The sequence below is a fragment of the Leptonychotes weddellii genome, chromosome 6 (assembly GCF_054177405.1).
Source record: "Leptonychotes weddellii isolate Sample4059 chromosome 6, ASM5417740v2, whole genome shotgun sequence".
Taxonomy (NCBI): domain Eukaryota; kingdom Metazoa; phylum Chordata; class Mammalia; order Carnivora; family Phocidae; genus Leptonychotes; species Leptonychotes weddellii.
Window position 1 is genome coordinate 97,835,137 of NC_138374.1, and position 20,390 is coordinate 97,855,526.

General features: G+C 39.2%; 1 protein-coding gene across 1 annotated transcript in view; it reads left to right on the top strand.

Moving 5' to 3' along the window:
- The window catches only part of NIBAN1 (niban apoptosis regulator 1), a 133,101-nt gene that overhangs the window by 65,055 nt on the left and 47,656 nt on the right, over positions 1-20,390 (top strand). Inside the window, exons 4-5 of the mRNA XM_081823194.1 lie at positions 927-1,054; positions 2,409-2,485. Coding sequence (XP_081679320.1) covers positions 927-1,054; positions 2,409-2,485 — 205 coding nt within the window. The remainder of the gene's footprint in view (positions 1-926; positions 1,055-2,408; positions 2,486-20,390) is intronic.

Sequence of the window (20,390 nt, forward strand, 5' to 3'; positions counted from 1 at the left end):
TTTTTTTTTTTAAAGATTTTATTTATTTATTTGACAGAGAAAGACACAGCGAGAGCAGGAACACAAGCAGGGGGAGTGGGAGAGTGAGAAGCAGGCCTCCCGCCAAGCGGGGAGCCCGATGCGGGACTCGATCCCAGGACCCTGGGATCATGACCTGAGCCGAAGGCAGACGCTTAACGACTGAGCCACCCAGGCGCCCTGGGATTATTCAGTTTTTATCCATTTTATTTATGTTTTAAAATTCAGTGGCATATAGTTATGCATGATATCTCTTACTAAGAATATATTCATGATTCCCCCTATATTCTCTGTGGGGTCTGTAGTTGTTCCTTTTTTATTTCTAATATTGTTATTCTGTATCTCCTCTCTTTTTTTTCTTGGTCACTTTCACTGGAAGTTCATCAGTTTTGTCAACTTTTTCCAGAAACCAAACTTGGATTTGGCAGACTATTGCATATTTGTTTTCTATTATGTGAATTTCTGATGTTATCTTTCTAATTGCCTTTCTTCTATTTCCTCGGGCTTTATTTTGTTGGTTTGTTCCCCTGCCCCTCATCTCTTTAGGTAGATACTTAGCTCATTGTGATTGTTATAAAATGCTTGGAAATTCTTTGACAATTTTTCCTTCAGAAAAATGAAAACCCAATTTCCTTCTCTTAAATATGGGCCAGACTTGGTAACTCTTACACTTCTTACAAATAGAAGGTGGCAGAAGTAATATGTTGAGTTTCAAGAATAGGTCACAAAAAGAATAGCTTCTGCCTGGCTTTTTCTCTTTTGGTTCACTCACTTGGGAGGAACTAGCCACCATCTAGTGAGAACACACAGCAGCCCTCTATGGAGGGCCATGTGGAGAGAAACTGAGGCTTCCTGCCAGCAACCAACACCAATATGCCAGCCATGTAGATGCTTCTGTTGTGGTCAAGCCTTCAGATGATTGTAGTTTTGGCCAACGATGTGACTGCAACCTCATGAAACACCTCAAGCCAGAACCACTCAGCCATAGTGCTTTTGAGTTCCTGACCCACAAAAACTATGAATATGTACCATGGTTGTAAGTCATTGGCTTTTGGAGTAATTTGTTATCATAGCAGTAGAAAAACTAATATACTCACTAATCATCATCCTTTCTTCTGCTCTAATATAAGCGTAAATTCTTTACATTTCCCTCTATGTATTGTTTTAGCTTAATCCCACAAGTTTGGATGGGCGGTATTTTTCATTATCATTTTTGCAGTGATTTTCATTATCAGATTTAAATATTTGATAGTTTCCATTATTATTTTTTCTTTGACTTACGAGTTACTTAGAACTGTGTTTCTTTATTTCCAAATATATATTGTGTATTTATTATTGGTTTCTAGCTTAACTGTATTGTAGACAAAAAATATAGTCTGTATGATATCCTTTAAAATGTGTTGCACCTTGCTTTATGGCCTTGTATGGGGTCTTCTGGGGGAGGGAGCCGGCAGCCTAAAAGCTCCTTGAGTACTTGTATATGTATGTGTCTATTAACTTAAGTGTGTCTTTGTGTCATTCCAGTCTGTTTTATGTTCACTGATTGATTGGGTTTTTTTTTAAGATTTTTTATTTATTTATTTGACAGAGAGAGAGACAGCAAGAGAGGGAACAGAAGCAGGGGGAGTGGGAGAGAGAGAAGCAGGCTTCCAGCTGAGCAGAGAGCCCGATGCGGGGCTCGATCCCAGGACACTGGGATCATGACCTGAGCTGAAGGCAGACGCTTAACCGACTGAGCCACCCAGGTGCCCCTGATTGTTTCTTACTCTGCTGAATTTATCCCTTACCAAAGAGGGATCTATTAAAATCTGCCACTATGATGGTAGACTTTTTTCATTTCTATTAATTGTTGAATTATATTTTGTTATGTATTTTATAACATATCCATGTTACTAGATGGATACTTGTTTAAAATTGCTTTATCTTCCTGTGAATTGAATCATTTATTATTATGAAATGATCCATTTTATCTCTGTGAATGCTTTTTGCCTTCAAGTCTATTTTGTCTGATTTTATTTTATTTTATTTATTTTTTTAAGATTTTATTTATTTTTCGACAGAGAGACACAGTGAGAGTGGGAACACAAGCAGGGGGAGTGGGAGAGGTAGAAGCAGTCTTCCCGTCGATCAGGGAGCCTGACACGGGGCGCGATCCCAGGTCCCTGGGATCATGACCTGAGCCAAAGGCAGACGCTTAACGACTGAGCCACCCAGGCGCCCTATTTTGTCTGATTTTAATGTAGCAACACTAATTTTCCTTTTTTAGGGCTTTCATAGAATATTCATTTAATAAAAACTTCTGACAATCTTTTAAATGGAGCATTTAGTTTGCTGATATCTACTATGATGGTTTGGTTTTAAATCCCTCATATTTTGTGTTTTCTGTATAGTCCACCTTTTCTGTTTCCTTTTCTCTACATTCTTGCCTTCTTCCAGATTGATTATTACCACTGTGCAATAGAAATGTGTATATCCTGTTTCTGTCTTGTTAGCCTACATAACTTCTCAAAAATTAATCAACATCCTTAACTTTCTCTAAAAAAAAATACAGGTAAGTTAGAATGCTAACTCCTATAACATTACCCCACCACCACCACGAATAGGCTCTCGTTGACATGAATTTTAATGATATCTTTTTATGTTAACCCTCCGAGATATTCTTATTGCTGTTTTAGGCAGTTTTAATGTTTATCTTTACGCATCTTTACACTCTCTTTGCTCACAATTTCTTCTTGCATTTCAGACCTTCCATCTGGGAGCATTTTCTTTCTCTCTTTCTTTCTTTCTTTCTTTCTTTCTTTCTTTCTTTCTTTCTTTCTTTCTTTCTTTCTTTCTTTCTTTCTCTCTTTCTTCCTTCCTTCCTTCCTTCCTTCCTTCCTTCCTTCACTGTATCCTATAGAATTTCCAGTTTTTGTTTATCACAAAATGTCTTTATCTTATCCTTGTTCACAAAAGATATTTCACCACATATGAAATTCTGGGGTGACAATCATTTTCTGTCACCACACTGAATATTTTATTCCAATCTTTTGGCTTTCCTCATTGAAGTTGAGAGATTTGTTGTTCTTTTGAAAGGAGTTTGATGTATTTCTCACTTTAAAAAAAAACACACACATACTTTCTTTGTCTCTGGTATTCTCCAGTTTCACAAAAATGTGTCATAGCTGTGGAGTTCCTATTTATTTAGAATGCTTGAGATTTGTTGGTTTTCCTGAATCTGTAGGTTATTATTTAATCAATTTTAGAAAATTCTCAGCCATTATCTCTTTTTCTCCTTTGTTCTGTTTCTTCTCCTTTGGGAAATCTGATTAGACGCATATTCTATATTCTTATTCTATCTTCTTCATCCCTTAACCTTTTATATTTTTCATCTTTTTTTTCTGTTTCTTCCTGAACTGTTTCTAAGGATCTCTCTTCTCAGCTATATTTAATTTCCTGCTAAACTCATTGAGTTTTGCTTTTAATTGTCATATTTTTTTCTGTTTCTAGTGATTATTTCTGTTCTTTTTCTAATCTGAGTAGTCATTTGAAATCATCTCTTGCTCTTTACTCACATTGTCAATTTCTTCTATTTTAAAAACATGTTAAACTGACTATATTTTATATTCTGTGTTGCTAATTCCAATATCTGAGATCTTTGTGGATTGTATTCTGCTATTTCTTATTTCTGCTTGTTCTCTCTCATGGTACCTTATTAACTGGTGTACGTTATGATTTTTCATATAAGCTCAGAAGTTCATAATTCACCAGTTGAAGGTGAATTCCTCCAGAGAGGATTTGTGTTTCATCTTACCAGATGATAGAGGGCACTGCCAGATATTTGGACTACTCAGTTAATGTGCTTTTAGGCTATAAAGGTTGTGGGAACGTGCTTGTGAATATGATTTCTCAAGGGAAGTATTTATCTCCTTTACTCAATGCCAAGGTTTGAGACAGGCAATTTTCCTTGTAATGGTCTAAAACCATTTATATATGAGTGGTTTCTGCACTTTAATTTAGCACCTTATATGGATTTGGACTTTGATTCTGGTACTCAGCCTCCTGGGAGACTACGTAAAGGGCAGCATACAGTCATCTGCTTAAGGTGGTGAAGGCACTGGGTCTGTGATGCCTTCACTTTTCTAAAGTGAAAGCTAGCTTCAAGGCTTGCCTTACATTTTGGGGGTTTGTATTAGTTTGCTAGGGCTGCTATAACAAATTACCACTGACCGGGTGGCTTAAGCACCATAAATTTTTTGTCTCACATTTCTAGAAGCAAGAAGGTGTTGGCAGGGTTGGCTCCTTCTACGGGCTGTGAGAGAAGTATCTGTTCTAGGCTTTTCTCCTTGCCTTATAGAAACATTACTCCTATCTCTGCCTTCATCTTCATGTGGCATTGTCCCTCTGGGTATGCCTGTGTCCAAATTTCCCCTCTTTATAAGGACACCAGTCATATTGGGTTAGGAGCTCAAACTATTCCAAAATGCCCTCATCTTAACTAGCTACATCTACGATGACTTTATTTCCAACGAAGGGCACTTTCTGAAATACTGAGGATCAGAGTTTCAACATATGAATTTGGGGGGGGAAACACAATTTAACCCATAACATATTTCTTCTTTTACTGCCAGCTCATCAGGTATTTAAAAATATTATTCAGAGTGTATGGGACACCTGGGTGGCTCAGTCGGTTAAGCGTCTGCCTTTGGCTCAGGTCATGATTCCAGGGTCCTGGGATCGAGTCCCTGGTCCAGCTCCTTGCTCAGCTAGGAGCCTGCTTCTCCCTCTGCCCACTCCCCTACTTGTGCTCTCTCTCTCTCCCTGACAAATAAATAAAAATCTTTAAAAAAATTAAAAATACTATTCACAGTGTAATTTATGCAGCATATATATGTATGTTTTCCCATGGAGAAGACTGGTTAAAGTACAGAGCCTACCATAGTGCTGGACACCCACAGATAAAATTTAAATGGTGTTGAAAAGTTAATTGTCCCTAATAGCAGTTTTACAAAGGGTGCTTCCGTCTTTTAAGCACACGTTCATTTTGCAACCCTGTTGCATTGCCCTTGAGGTTTGGCAGCTGCATATTGGCCACCTTGCCCTCGGGGAAATGACTCAAAAGCTAGCTGATCTTCAGAAAATTTTCAAGTTCCAGGGCCTCGTTAGGAACCAGTGTTTCAGTCAACTCTGTGTTGAATGCTCTCTGCAACTATAGCCGATACCAGCCATAATGGTAATAATAAAGAAATCTCAGTCATCAAGGTTAAATTCTACACTGTATGCAATGTGTAAGATGATAGAGAAATGCAGAATACATTTTAGAAAGCTTTTCATTAAATACCAGTCAAGCTTTTCCTACATGTAAAGGATTCAGCCTCAGTTCTCTGAAAACTTTGCTTAATCAGAAGCTCTTATTCATTTAAGGTTATCTAGAGACGAAGATTTTTAACAGTATTTTTCAAGATTTTATTTATTTATTTGAGAGAGAAAGAGTGGGAGCAGGGAGAGGAACAGAGGGGGAGGGAGAGGGAGGAGGGGAAAGAATCTCAAGCAGAGTCCATGCTGAGTGCAAAGCCTGACACAGAGCTCAATACGGGGCTCAATGCGGGGCTCAGTGAGACACCAGGCTCCACGTGGGGCTTGATCTCACGACCCTGAGATCATGACCTGAGCAGAAACCAAGAGTGGGACATTCAACCGACTAAGCCACCCATGCGCCCCAACAATGTTTTTCAAAGTGAATCTGTCAACCACTTGCTCTGAATGGATATGGGGTCAGGGTGGGGTGAAGAAGCTGTTAAAATTTCAGATTCCCTGGCTTTACCACAGACCTACTAAATTAGAATTTCTGAGGAGGGAAGCCCGGAAATCTGTATTTTAAAGCAGCATCCCCTCAAAGTTAGAGAATGGTGGCTGCCTAGAATCTTCCTCCCAAATATAAGGAGTTTTTCTTTAAGCAACTTAATCTTTATTTTTTCTTAAGTCACATTCCTGGTAGAGAGTTAGGATTTTTATAATACAAAATCGTTGTTTGAAGTGGTATTCAATAAAACAGTTTAAAAGTAGTGTATGGCCACAATGTGCTTAGCAATTATATGATAAAATCAAACCATTTATAATATTGTAGCTAGGGTACCACAACTTCCTTTTTGAAAATGATCTTAAATCTAATAGAAGTACAACTGAGAAATATTTTATTTACTGAGTTTTGCATTTCTAGTGTGAGCCTTTATCTTTATCTTTCCTACTGCATTATCTAATTGTACATAAAAGCTCACTCTGGCAAGCTGTACCTTGAGTATGTGTGTGGAGATGATCTCCTCTAATAAGATGAAATATCTCTCTCCCCTTCTGCCTGTGTTCTCGCCTTCTGACTACTGTAGGGGAGGAAAAAATTTTCCTCAACCCTCTTAGGGTCCCTGGCTCGGTCTGAAAATTAGACTGATAAAGACAGATGAACAGGAGAAAAGTATACAAATTTGTCTAATACACATGGGAGCCTTTATAATGGAATGAAGACCTAAAGAAACAATTTCACCTGAGCTTTTTTATACTAGGTTTGATGAAGAATGGCAAGCTATGGACAGACCTGATAGGCCAAGGAGTATGAGCTAAAGGTAGTAAACTGAGTGAAACAGGCAGGGCCTGTTTTCAGATTCTTCTTGGTGTCCCTCTGTCTTGAAGGTAAGGATGCTCATTTCCTGTAGGTCTAGGGAAGGCACCTCTCACATGAGGGGTTAGGGTGGGAGAAGGTCAGGGAGACCTTTTAGTTTCTGCCATTTTCTCAAACTACTTCAGCTTAAAAATTCAGTATGCTGAGGTGCCATATTTGGGGGTAGTGTGTTCTGATCCCCATTATTATCTTCTACCTCTAACTGAGAGATGGCTCTAAAATCCCAGAGGTAAACAATACCTCTAAAAGTTATTTAGTCTGTTTCCCTTGCCAGTCAGCTATCTTGGAGGCTGTGCTTGATGAGGGTAGGAACCCTGTGTTGTAAAAACTTGAGTTAGCTAGCTGCTGCCCTGAAGCACTGTATCGATCAGTAAGAATAGTTAACAGTCTGGGGCGCCTGGGTGGCTCAGTCGTTGAGCGTCTGCCTTCGGCTCAGGTCATGATCCTGGAGTCCGGGGTTCGAGCCCTGCATCAGGATCCCTGCTCCGCGGGAAGCCTGCTTCTCCCTCTCCCACTCCCCCTGCTTGTGTTCCCTCTCTCGCTGTGTCTCTCTGTCAAATAAATAAATAAAATCTTAAAAAAAGAAAAAAAATAGTTAACAGTCTGTGAGGGCTCCCTGGGTGCTCCCATGAGTGTAGGAGCAAAAGGAACTGTGCTATTTATTTTATAGGGATTAACTCAGTGATTCTTCAACTTATGTGGGTGTCAGAATCCCCTGGAGAACCTGTTAAAACACAGACTGTTGGGCTCCATCCCCGGAGTTTCTGAATCATTAGGTCTGAGTTGGGTCCTAAGAATTTGCATTTCTCACATGTTCTCCGGTGATGCTGATTTTGATATTCCTGGTCTGGTGACCATACTTGCAAAACCACAGTATTAACTCATTTAATCCTCACAGCAATCCTCTGAGGTAGGCACTATTATTTTTATCATCCCCATTTTATAGATGAGGATTCTGCCTGGGAAGACAGCTGATGATTAATACAAGACTTCAAACCCAGGCAGTGTGACTCCAAAGCCCATGCTCCATCTAACCTACTGTACCATGTGGCTTCTCAATTGGCAAGTACTTATTAAACACCTATTGTTCATTATTTGACTAGCTGCTATAAGAAAAATCTAATCCAATTCCTTATTCAGGCCCACAGGAGTTCAGGTTTTAGTAGCTTCTTACTGAACTTGACACCAGCATGTTTAATTTTGTAATATCTATCTGAGAGGGAAGTGAGCTGCTGTACATTTATTGAAATTAAGGTAGCAATTGAGATGCAGAAGTTAAATCTTTTCTCTGCTTTTCAACATGAAGTTGTGCCTTAACACAGATGGGTTTTCCTGTGGTAAATTATGTACTGTAAAAATGCTCTCCAAAGTCAATTTTTTTTGGCTTGTACAAAAATACAGCTGAGAATAATTTTGTGGGGTATGTTGCAGGGGTGGGATTGAAAATCCATGGTACTTATGTATTACCATCTCCTTATGTTTTAAGTACTTAGCCTTTTTTTTTTCCTTTCAGCATTTTCTTATGCTGGTTGGATTCCTATATTAGCTATTGCTGGGGGGGAAGTCCTGACTTGACCTGATTTTTTTAGCGTTTTCTTGTAGAGACCACAAATTATGCTTCAAGTGACCACGATCCGACTATTAGGGGGATGTTCCTATTTTTTAAGGGGCTCCAAAAGGGAGGTGAAAGAGAAGGAAGTTGAGGAGGAGCAGTGACATCATAACACCCACTTTCATACCAGGCTACTCCCTCCCAAGTTCCCTTTCCCGTCAGGGATCAGGGCATGGGCTATGCAAGTACCAGCAAGAAAAGAATTGAGACTTCTCTTCATATGTACTTGCTTGTTCCTTCCCCAGCTTTCTACAGAAATTAGAGGACTGCCCAGACTGCCCAACTGCCTAGATTAATGACAATCATTTTTCTTCTAGTTTTGTGCATGTATGTCAGGGATAAATAACACCTTAAGGCAAAACTTGGAACAAAAGAACCTTTATTAAGTGTCTACCATATCCAGAACATTGTCTTAGATACTGGGCAGGGGGTGGGTGGCCGGGGAGCAAGCCAAAACCAAACAGCCACTGCCTATAAACAAGACTTGGGTTGCAAGGCTAGGCCATTCCATCAATAGCGGAGAATTTTGGGAATTGTTTTCTCCTAACTTTCAAGGACAGTTGGAATAACAACTGGAAAGTAGACCAGGAACATCATTTTACCTCATTCCATCTCGCTTCAAGGCAACTCTTGCCCAACCTGAGGTGTCTCTCTTCCAGAGAACATGGCTAATCAGACTAGAGGCGATCTTATAACACATCTTTACCATTGTCCTTTCCTTCTTCAGTCCCTTGTGAAGAGGATAATAGTTAAAGATCTCCCCTCTTCTTTTCTTCACCGCTCATTAAGACATCAGATAAGATATATTTTCAAGTTTTGAGAACCAAGAGCCTTCCAGCACAGCTATAGACTCCTTTAGGCAATGCCAATGAGTCATTCTTGCCAAGAGCATAGGTAGTTTGCATCTGTCTAGCATTTCTTGTCAGAGGAAGCTTGACATACACAGAATGAGCTGTACTTCCTGGCACTGTGTGCCCTAGTCAGGAACCACAGAATTTTGCAACAAGACCATTCATTAAGAGCATTCAGTATTGCAGTCGGGTCACTTTTCATATGTGTATTGTGTGTGTATGTGTGTGTGTGCTGTGCTGTGTGTGATGGGGGCTACACCCCAGCTTCCTGGCTGGCCTCACTGATATCACTGCATCAGGCACTGTGCTTTATATCTTTTGTGCAGAAGCAGCTCATCATAGTTTGTGTTTGTCTTTATTTTTTTTTAAAGATTTTATTATTTATTTGACAGAGAGACACGGCGAGAGAGGGAACAGAAGCAGGGGGAGTGGGAGAGGGAGAAGCAGGCTTCCCGCTGAACAGGGAGCCCACGGGGCTCAATCCCAAGACCCTGGGATCATGACCTGAGCCAAAGGCAGACCCTTAATGACTGAGCCACCCAGGTGTCCCTGTATTTGTCTTTAAAACAAACCAATTTATCCATTTGTGTGCTGATGGATAAACAACAATAGAATGGAAAAGAAGTATTGGATTCTGGTTGGCTGAACAAATGCAAAACTTACATTACTTCTTCTATAGATACCTTGAAGGCCAGATGTTCTTAGGATTGCCAGAAAGTTCTAAATATCACTAATGGTACTAATTTTGAGCTAGGTTGATAGATTTTTATGGTTCAGTTTGGTTGTGATGAAGTATAGGGAAATTCCCAGCATAGATAAGTGAGTGGCTATTGTACTCGGAAAGTGGTCTAAACTTTTTCCATCTCTGGTTTCTCTTCTGACTTCTAGTTCCATGTTTGGTGAGGGTTTTTTTCTTTTGAAATTTTTTAATTTTTTAAAAGATTTTGTGCTTTAAGTAATCTCTACATCCAACATGGGGCTCAAACTCACAACCCCTGAGATCAAGAATCATATGCTCCACTGACTGAGCCATGCAGGCACCCCATATTTGGTAGTTTTTAACAAATACAGTAGTACTCTGCTCATACCATTTATCCTTTTACCAGGTCAAGAATCTCAAGTCTCCTATGGTCTCATTAAGATGTTCCTGGAAATGTGAATTTCATAACTGAAGAGAAGGGAATGGAAATTGAAATACTATAATAGAGAACTAACAATTGGGGCTAAATGGACTATTATACATTATATTCTTGAAATTATATTTCTTGTCTTCTTAATTTTTCTCCAAAGAACATATCCTGTAATTACAACACTATTTTTACTGCCCTTTGCTTCTTTCTGCCTTAGAAATAAATCCTGTGCCAGTAGCTCACTTGGGGCTCCTTAGTTCAATTTTCTAAAGGCATTGGCTTATATGTCATTTCCCCTGGAAAGCCTTCTTTAATTTGTCAGGGCTAGACAAAAACTTCTCTGATTTCCTTCTTTCTATCTGTGCATTCATCTGTCCTTCCTTCTTTCCTCCCTGTTCCTACTTCCAACACAGTACCAACCACATTATTATCATCATTTACTGTTTCCTTCTCTGGCTCCTAAAACTAGAAACCCCTAGAAGCCAGGCCAGTGCTGATTTCCTATTGCTTCTAGCAACAGGCCTGGGGTATAGTAAGCATGCACACATTTTTGTATTTTTTAACTGAGTGAAAGAGCATAGGGCGGGGTCATTATTTGAAGAAGGGTCTAGAAAGGATAAGAATAGTTAACAAAGCTATTCAGAGTGTTTTGGAAGAGAGTCCAATTTACTTGTATTAACAGCAAGGCATTTTCCTCTCAAGACTCAGCTTTCCTCCTTAAATACCCATGCAGTTATTTGCTTATTTTCCATTTCTCCAAAGGTGCATCAACTTTGCAACTTTTCCTCTTGCTCCTCATCATTTGCTGTCATTCGTATAATAGTCTTTTTTCTGGATAGAAAGCAGTATTTTTGGCTTATTATTCAAATAATTTGTGAAAATCAATTTTACTAGTCGATTTCTGACCAAGACCGGTCAGGTAAAGTGATTATTATGCCATTATTTAAATGAATTGTTTTGCCAGCTGTGCCTCATTAAACATGCTTTCTTTTGTTTTAAAAAAACCTTTATTATCTTTTATATACCCGTTTTCATTTTACACATAATTCTTTAGAGTCACATTGGTAACTGTAACTTTAACGTTGCTTTTGAATAAGTAACTTTTTTTTTTTTTTTAAGATTTTATTTATTTATTTGACAGAGACAGAGATAGCGAGAGCAGGAACACAAGCAGCGGGAGTGGGAGAGGGAGAAGCAGGCCTCCCACAGAGCAGGGAGCCTGATGTGGGACTCGATCCCAGGACTCTGGGATCATGACCTGAGCCGAAGGCAGTCGCTTAACGACTGAGCCACCCAGGCGCCCTTGAATAAGTAACTTAATAAAAGAAGAACACAACAACATTTCTTCACCCCTATGAATGGAAGACTTTTCCTCTCACATTAAAGTGGCTTCTGAAACCCTATCCCCTCCATGAAGCTTTACTAGAATAATGCCAGGGTAGGTGTCTTCCTCCAGTCCTATTCTACTCAAATGTGCAAGTCACACTTGTTCATGGACTAAACTTATGCATGTATAAAGTGTTTATTTATTATTAGATAGCTCGTAGAGGAAGTAAATGGAAATGAAATATTTTGTATGTTATAGCTTGTCAGAAATATGATTGTAAATTGTAATGGTAAAATATTGGCTAACATTGCTAATATTTGTTGAGCACTTACCATGTGCTATGTGCTAAGGCTGACAAGAGTGTATGGATTAGTGTTATCCTGAAGAAATTGAGGCTTGCACAGGTAAAGGAACCTGCCTAGGAGGTGGACAGTTAATCAAGTGTAGACTCAGGATTCAGTCCTGAATGTTTGACCCCAAAGGCCATACTCCTAAATGATGTGTGTTTAAGAGCTTGGCACCTAAAGGATAACATTCAGTTTTCCCTGACACATTTCAAGAGGGATTTTAGAAAGTGATAATATTAGTCACCAGTATTTGAGTGAATACTGTGCCAGGTAAGGTACTTGGTGTTTGATATATGTATGCTCTTTCAATCCCAATGATAATATTAAGCAGAATTAATTTTAAGCCCCATTTTGTAGATGAAGATACTGAGACTCATGGAAATTAAGAAATTTGTTTAAGGTCACAAAGCTATTAGATAGCTAAGCTCGATTCATACATAGATCTGAGTTCTTGCTGCTGCAATACTAAAGTGTGTTCAGGGAAATGTTGAATAGTATGAGGTCAGGAAACCAGGTTGTATTCTGAGAGAACTGGGTATGTGCAGCCTCACAATGATTGAAGGGAGGAAAAATCTTCATATATCTTCTGTCACATAGAAGAAGGATCAGGCATATTTTATTTTGCTCCAAAAGGCAAAAGTGTCTCTTGTAAATATGGGCGATCCCGATTCTGAAATCCCAGTTGCAGTTGCTTGCTTCTAGGAGTTCTATTTAATTAAAAGTAGAAATTGAATCTCTAATTCAAAATTACTAACAACTAAATGTGAGCTCACCTAAAGCCCCTGAGTGACATCTATCACATGCATCACATAGCATATTTTTGTTGTATTAGAAGGAACAACACTTCTAGAGTGACAGAGATAAAGCCTCAAGTCTGCTCCATATCTGCCTGAATGAAAACAAAAATAATCTTATCTTTCTTCTTTTCCTCCCTCCAAGAAGGTGTCAGTAGTTCCAAAGGATGATAAGGTCATCTGAGGGGTAGGAGAGGGGAATTGCTTCAGTGTTCAAGCCTTCATAAGGCAGAGGACATTGGACAAGTCAACTGATAATACCTACCACAATATTGTGATGAAGTGAGTCAACTATTGAACATGTTCTTGGAGCTCCTTACAGGAGGCATATAATGTTAACAAAAGCTGGTGGGAGGTTGAGCAGCAAGTAGGAAGTGATGTGAGCAGATCAGGAGACCCAGTGTGGGCCAGCCTGAGGGTTGCCCATCACTTCCCATCACAAGACAATGGTTGATTTGAGCCAGGAATGGGGAGTATTTAAGGATAAACGGGCAGTGCCAAGGGAAGGTCTGCAGGTGATTTTCCAATATGTACTTTGGCATGGTCTGATATTGACTTGGTGCAAGGAAAGACCATGTGAACCTTGTCATTATTTCCTCTCTTTGAATGGTAGATTAACTGTGGGTGTCCTTGCATCTGTGGGGGAAAGAGTAGAAAATTTGTTTTTCTTCACATAAAAGGACATTGGAGCACTTGGTTTCTGATGGTACCATAAGACTACACAGTGCTAGGTAAGGAGGTGCTGGGAAAGGTGGCTTTGTGGGACACACTAATTCTACTCCAGGACACAGAACCAAGTTAAGGATGAAGAACTAACCTTCCCTCCCTTCCTCCCTCCCTCCCTTCCTTCCTTCCTTCCATCCTTCCTCCTTTCCTCTTTCCCTCCCTCCCTTGTGCCAGCTAATACCCACTGAGCACCTTTTGTGTATCAAGCACATGCTAAGTGCTAGGAATCCAGTGGTGTACAAAGCAGACCTGATCCCTGCCTTACTAGAGGTTAAAAGCTAGTAATAATAAAGAAAAAAATGTAGTTATAAATTGAGATGTATATGTAAAACATGCACTAACGAATTATAACAGAAGGACTTGATTTAGATTGGTTCAAGGGAAGGATTCTATCAAGGAGTAACATGGCAAATTAGCCCTGAAGAATGTAAGGTCTAGGAAAAGAGTTGGCAAATTATGGTCTGTATACCTTGCCCCCTTTCTTCTCTCTCACGCCAAATCTGGCCCAATCTGGCTACCTGCTTTTATGTGGAACATTGGCCACACCATTCACCTGCGAATTGTAGGGCTGCTCCTGAGATACAATGACAGAGTTGAGTAGTTTCAACAGAGAATGTTTAGGCCTGCAAAGCCTAAAATATTTACTATTTTGACTTTTACAGAAAAAGCTTGCTGACCACTGGTCTAGAAAAATCCTTGAAAATAAGAGTTACAATATTTAGTTTACCGATGGATTTTCAGGCAATGTGGGCCATAGACTTTGCAAGAATGAAATATTTGTGGGCACAAATTATTTGGACATCGTAGTGTATCTCTCTTCATGAAGTAGGCTTTAAGCAGACAAGAAGCTTTCTCCAAAACTTGACATTACATATTTCAAATGGATTTTCTGTCTGCAGAGAGTGCTATGGCATGGTGGTCATAAGCTTTACATTTGGAATCAGATTATTTTGGATTCAAATCCTGGCTTCAGCACTTAGGACCTGTGTTATTTACCCTCCTTCTTCTTTTTTTTTTTTTTTAAGATTTTATTTATTTATTTGAACGAGAGAGAGAACACAAGTGGGGTGAGGGGCAGAGGGAGAAGCAGACTCCCCACTGAGCAGGGAGCCCGGTGCCGGACTCGATCCCAGGACCCTGGGATTACGACCTGAGCCAAAGGCATACGCTTCACCAACTGACCCAACCCTCATTATTCTCTAGTTTCCCCAAATACTTCTTGTGAAAACTATGTGAAATAATGCGATAGGACTTAGTACAATGACTGGCATACAGTAAATACTTAATACATATGTTATTATTTTTATTTATTTTTTAAGATTTTATTTATTTATTTGACAGAGAGAGACACAGTGAGAGAGGGAACAAAAGCAGGGGGAGTGGGAGAGGGAGAAGCAGGCTTCCCGCAGAGCAGGGAGCCCAATGTGGGGCTCGATCCCAGGACCTTGGGATGATGACCTGAGCCGAAGGCAGATGCTTAACAACTGAGCCACCCAGGCACCCTCATGTTATTATTTTTAATACACAAAAATATCCTCATAGAAAAACACATCAATTTTTGAATGTCATCCCATAAACAGTCTTCATGGCTTTTCTTTATTTTATTTTCTATCCTAATAAAACATTTTTCACGATGTCTCAGGATAATTAAGAGTTGTGATACCTATGTCATATTTTTATAATGTTTTGAAATTTTTAGCATATTTAAAAAATTTTTTTTAAATGTTTTACTCTGGAAATTTGAGGACTTTGCCTACTTTGTCTCTCCCATCTCCCTCCCCATGGGCTTTACTTGGTGATTGTGTGCTTCTTAATTCCCTTGCTGACTCCCAGCTACCCACAGCTTCGCATATTTCTAAATGCCCCTCAAGGTGGATCTTCTTCTTCATGGTTCCCTCCGTCTGCAACCCCGGCCTGTATTAACTCTACAGCTCAAATTCCAACCCCATCTAACACTGCAGTTCTTGGATTTTTGTTTTTGTTTTTGTTTTTGTTTTAGCTATTCATGAAAGGGCCTATTCTTCCAACGTTTTCTTATTTTCTCTCTCTCTTTGTTGTATGCAGTCCTGTACTGACCTGACCACTGCCCCCCCCCCATGTTACCCCACCTCACCCTAGCTCATTCCGCCCTGAAGCTCTGGCTTTTGTTCCGGTTTCCCATGGCTCTGATGTGCAAGAGTGCATGCGTACTGATTGATAATCTCCTGAAAAACCATGGGGAAGAGATAGCAAAGGTGAAAGCTGACTGCCTTGCATACACCCATTCAGCTGTCCCCTCTACTGTTTCCTGCTGAAAAGTGGCATTCTAACCATGCTGTTCATGAAACTGGCACCTAGACCTTCGCTAAAATGCCTGTAGGGTGGCCAGCAGTCACCCAACAGAAATTTGGTGATGAGCATTGCAAAGCACACCAGTGATACAGAGCAAGTGAACATGTTTCCACACTGTGGTGATGGCTTCACAGCACCATGAAAAGAAACATTGGCTTGATTGCCTAGTCAAGAAAAAAATCAGAATGGGTAAAACAGAAATCAGGTAGTGAGATGCACTCTGCTTCTGCTTTCTGATCCTTTTTGGTTTGTTTGTATGGGCTACATGGTTACTGGGGAAATACAAACATAGGCTTGTGTTCTCTGAATCCAGTGGTATGGGAAGCAGAGGCATCAAATCAAAGAATCTTAGAGACCGTGTGCTCCACAGCCATCATAGATAGGGGTACAGATAGACAGATAGATAAGGGTACAGGGTGGTTGAGAATTTACCCAGGATCACGCGGAGGAAGAGTGGCATTGATAAATGTGTGTGGGCTGAGGACAAATTTGCAGGCAGCAGAGGGTTTCAATGAGTCAAACCATTTTTTGAGACAAATTTTGTTTCTCTATTTTTTATTTAAAAATTTTCACATCTCTCTATTCTATATGTCATATATAGACGATATAATATGATATAGATGATATAGATATAACATATACATGATTGTATACAAATGCATAAATTCAGTCATACCATAAATGTTAAGCTTCTTTTTTTTGCTTGCTGTCTCCTCTCATTCCTCCATTAACAACATTAAAAACCTTGAATGTATCTTTCCATTATTTTTCTCCATATATATACATATATACATTAATTTCTTTAAAAGCAGGACTATGTGATACCTACTTTTCTGTATTTTGTTTTTCTCACTCAAGAAGGCCTCATGGAAATCTATCCATGTCAGTGAACAGCAGTAATTCATTTATTAGTGTCTCTATAATATTCCATGGGTCACATCCCATATTATTCAACCATTCTCTTATCGATGGCCTTAACTTTTTTTTTCTGCTTTACCACTCTAATCCGTGATGAAATAAATATCTTTGTGCATATATCCTCATGTTCTTATTTCTATGAGACATTGTTTAGGAAGTGGGATTGCTAGGTTTAACAGTAAATGTGGTTTTAATTTAGTCGATGTTGCCAGATTAATTTTCAGATGGAGGGTAGAATTTCACATCTCTGCAGTGTCGGAGAGTACTCTTGTCCTGTATCTCTATCACCAAGAGGACTTTTGTTCTTTTCATGCGTTGACAAGCTGATAGGGGAGAGTACATCTCCTTGTTACTGAGTGCCCTTTCCCTGACTTCCAGTGAGTCTGAACATCTCTGCTATTTATTGGCCCTTAGGATTTACTTTTAGGTGAATTGTCCCCCACCTCTTTGTCTCTTTTCATGTACATCCATTCATTCATTCTTTTGTTCTCTCCCTCCATTTTTGGTTATTGGTTTTTTTTTTTTTTTGTAAGAGCTCTGTGAAAACTTAGATGTTAACTCTTTTCTATTTCTCCACTTAAAAACATTTTTCTCAAAATCATCAGTTGTTATTATTAACTTATCATATTGGCATTAATCATTAATTATGATGCATTTTGCCACGCAAGGATGTCTCATTTTTGTATAGTCAAATACATCCAACTTTTCTTTTATGGCTTTTGGACTTCCTGTCTTTGTTAAGATTTCCCCTTGCCCCTAGGTTACATATGTAATTTCCTTGATTTTTCTTGAAGTTTTTATGTTGTTTTATTTTTAGCATTTCAGTCTGCACTCTGTCTGAAAGTCATATGTATATATGGATGTCAGTGGTCTAAAATTTTCCCTTTAAATGGATAACCAGTTGTGTGAGCACCATTTATTAAATCTAACTTTGCCCACTGAATTAAGGCACTATCCTTGCCATATAAAATGTATACATATCTTGAGATTATCTAGGTATTCTCTTTTCTGTTTACCTACTTATTCCCACATTAATGCAATCTTGATTCTATTATAGTAGATTTTTGTTATATGTTCTTATATCTGATAAAAGATGTTTCTACTTACAATTCATTCATTTTATACTTTTCTTGACCACTTTTAGGCACATATTCATATTTGTGTTCACATTCATTGTAGCTAATTATCCTCTGATGCCTGTTGGGATTCTAACTGCAATCACATAGATTTATAAATTACTTTACAAAGTATTATTAACCTATTGCCTGTCTATTCAATGGAGGATTTTTAAAAATTCATTTTAAAGACCAGATTCACACTGATGGGGATAGACTAAATGTTGTAATGTGTGCTTTTCCTGTCAGTATCAAGCTCAAGGGTGCAGTTAGGACACGAAGTGAAGGAGAGGAGGAAAGTCACTAGCAACCATAGAGAACCCACATCGTGCCAGGCTCGGTCCTCAGTCCTTTGCTCATAGAACATCACATAATACAACAGCATCTTGGTCACAGTTAGAAAGCCCCAAGGCCTCGTAGACTCCGGAGTCCACCACCTTGCACTCTGTCTTTGGGAAGCCTTTGTAACCGCATAATGTTACATCTGCAACAAATATAAATTAAAAACTCTTTCTGCAGGTTGGCTTGAAGATTTCATAGTTTGGGTGTTTAAAAACAGGCAATGCTCTTCGATGAGGACAGGTCATATGTGCTCTGTATGGTTTGCCTCTGTGCTATGGATCATGTTCCTCCCTTTGCCTTGAACAACTACCACTTCCCACAATTCAACCTATCCTGTCTGCTTAGCTCCCTGCTCCAAGGAAACCTTGCTATCCCAAACCAGAGAGACTCCTTCCTTTTCTGAATTCCCATGATCCTTGCTTTTTCTGATAGCATTTGTTACACTCTTTATTGTATTGCGGATAATTTTGCATTCTTGTTACCAATATTTACCAAATTGAGCATCTGCCATGTGGTTGTTTGGGGGTGCTGGGGATACAGTGGTGAGCAGATGGTGTATTTATCATTATTTCCCACACAAAACTTGATGCCCATAAACCAAATCTTATTCCCTGGTATTCAGAGAATTCCTCACAGTGACTCACACATAGAATATGTTCAACCAGTGTTTGGTGAGTGAGTGAATATATGATAGAGAATAGATCATGGGAGTGGTAATCCTGGTTAAAATATAATTTTATCAATTTTACATCAATCATCACTTTTTTCCAAGCTTTAAATTTTTAAAAATATGCTGTATTTGTTGCTTTTTCAAAACCAAATGTCCTTGGTTAAATTTTTCTAAGTTTGCCAGAATTGGTTATCAATCAATCAGTCAATAAGCAAACAAACAAACAAACAAATCTCTTTAGAGCCCCTACTATAGTTTCAGTCCCATAATAAGCATTGGAGATAAAATGGGGATCAAAAATAAGCCCACATCAATAGAATTGCCATTTGAAAAAATGAAAGTTGGGTTAGTTTTCTCCAGATAGCAGGTAGGTACATTTTTTATCTAAAATTATGAGATCTAACTTAAAAAACAGGTAACGAAGTCAGTCAGGAGCCTAAAATATATTTAATATTTGATACCTATATATATATATATTTAAAGATTTTATTTATTTAAGAGAGAGAGCACGAGTGGGGGGAGGTGCAGAGGGAGAGGGAGAAGCAGACTCCCCACTGAGCAAGGAGCCCTACATGAAGTGGGGGGTGGGGCTCGATCCCAGGACCCAGGGATCATGACCTGAGCTGAAGGCAGACACCTAACCGACTGAGCCACCCAGGCGCCCTGATACCTACATTTAAACTGAGAAGGGAGTGAGCATAACTTTGAATATTCTAGATTTGTGGAATCTATAATTAGAAAAATGTGGGAATAAATCAGAAATAATTAGTATTCCTTTTTTTGAGAGAGAGAGACTGTGTGTGCATGCACGTACAAGCGGAGGTGGGGGGAGGGGAGGCAGAGAGGGAAACTTAAGCAGGCTCCATGCCCAGCGTGGCGCCAGTCGTGGGGCTCAATCTCACGAGCCGGAGATCATGACCTGAACCAAAATCAAGAGTCAGACTCTTAACTGAATGAACCACCTAGGCACACCCAATAATTAGTATTCCTAATCCTTGATACTGAAGAATAACAAACTTTTTCAAGGTTGAATATTGCCAGTATAACTCAGTTTTCTTCTATATTGTAATAAAGTAAACATTTATTTTTTATATTATTTTATTTTTAAAGATTTTATTTATTTATTTGACAGAGAGGTAGTGAGAGCAAGAACACAAGCAAGGGGAGTGGGAGAGGTAGAAGCAGGCTTCCCGCGGAGCAGGGAGCCCGACGCGGGGCTCGATCCCAGGACCCTGGGATCATAACCTGAGCTGTAGGCACTCGCTTAACGACTGAGCCACCCAGGCATCCCAATAAACATTTATTTTAGACATTTGATTTTGTCTTGCCTGACATGCTTATCAATCAACTAGAAACATGGGTCTAAATGAATATTTATACATTAACTCAATTAGAAACCATGTGGATTTACACTGATCAGATCTATATTCATTTATTAAACAAATATTTATTGAGTATATACTATGTGTCAAGCACGGTTTTAGGCACTTAGGTTACAGCAATGAGCAAAACAAAGATCCCCATTCCTGTGACACTTATATTCTAGTTAAGGACCAA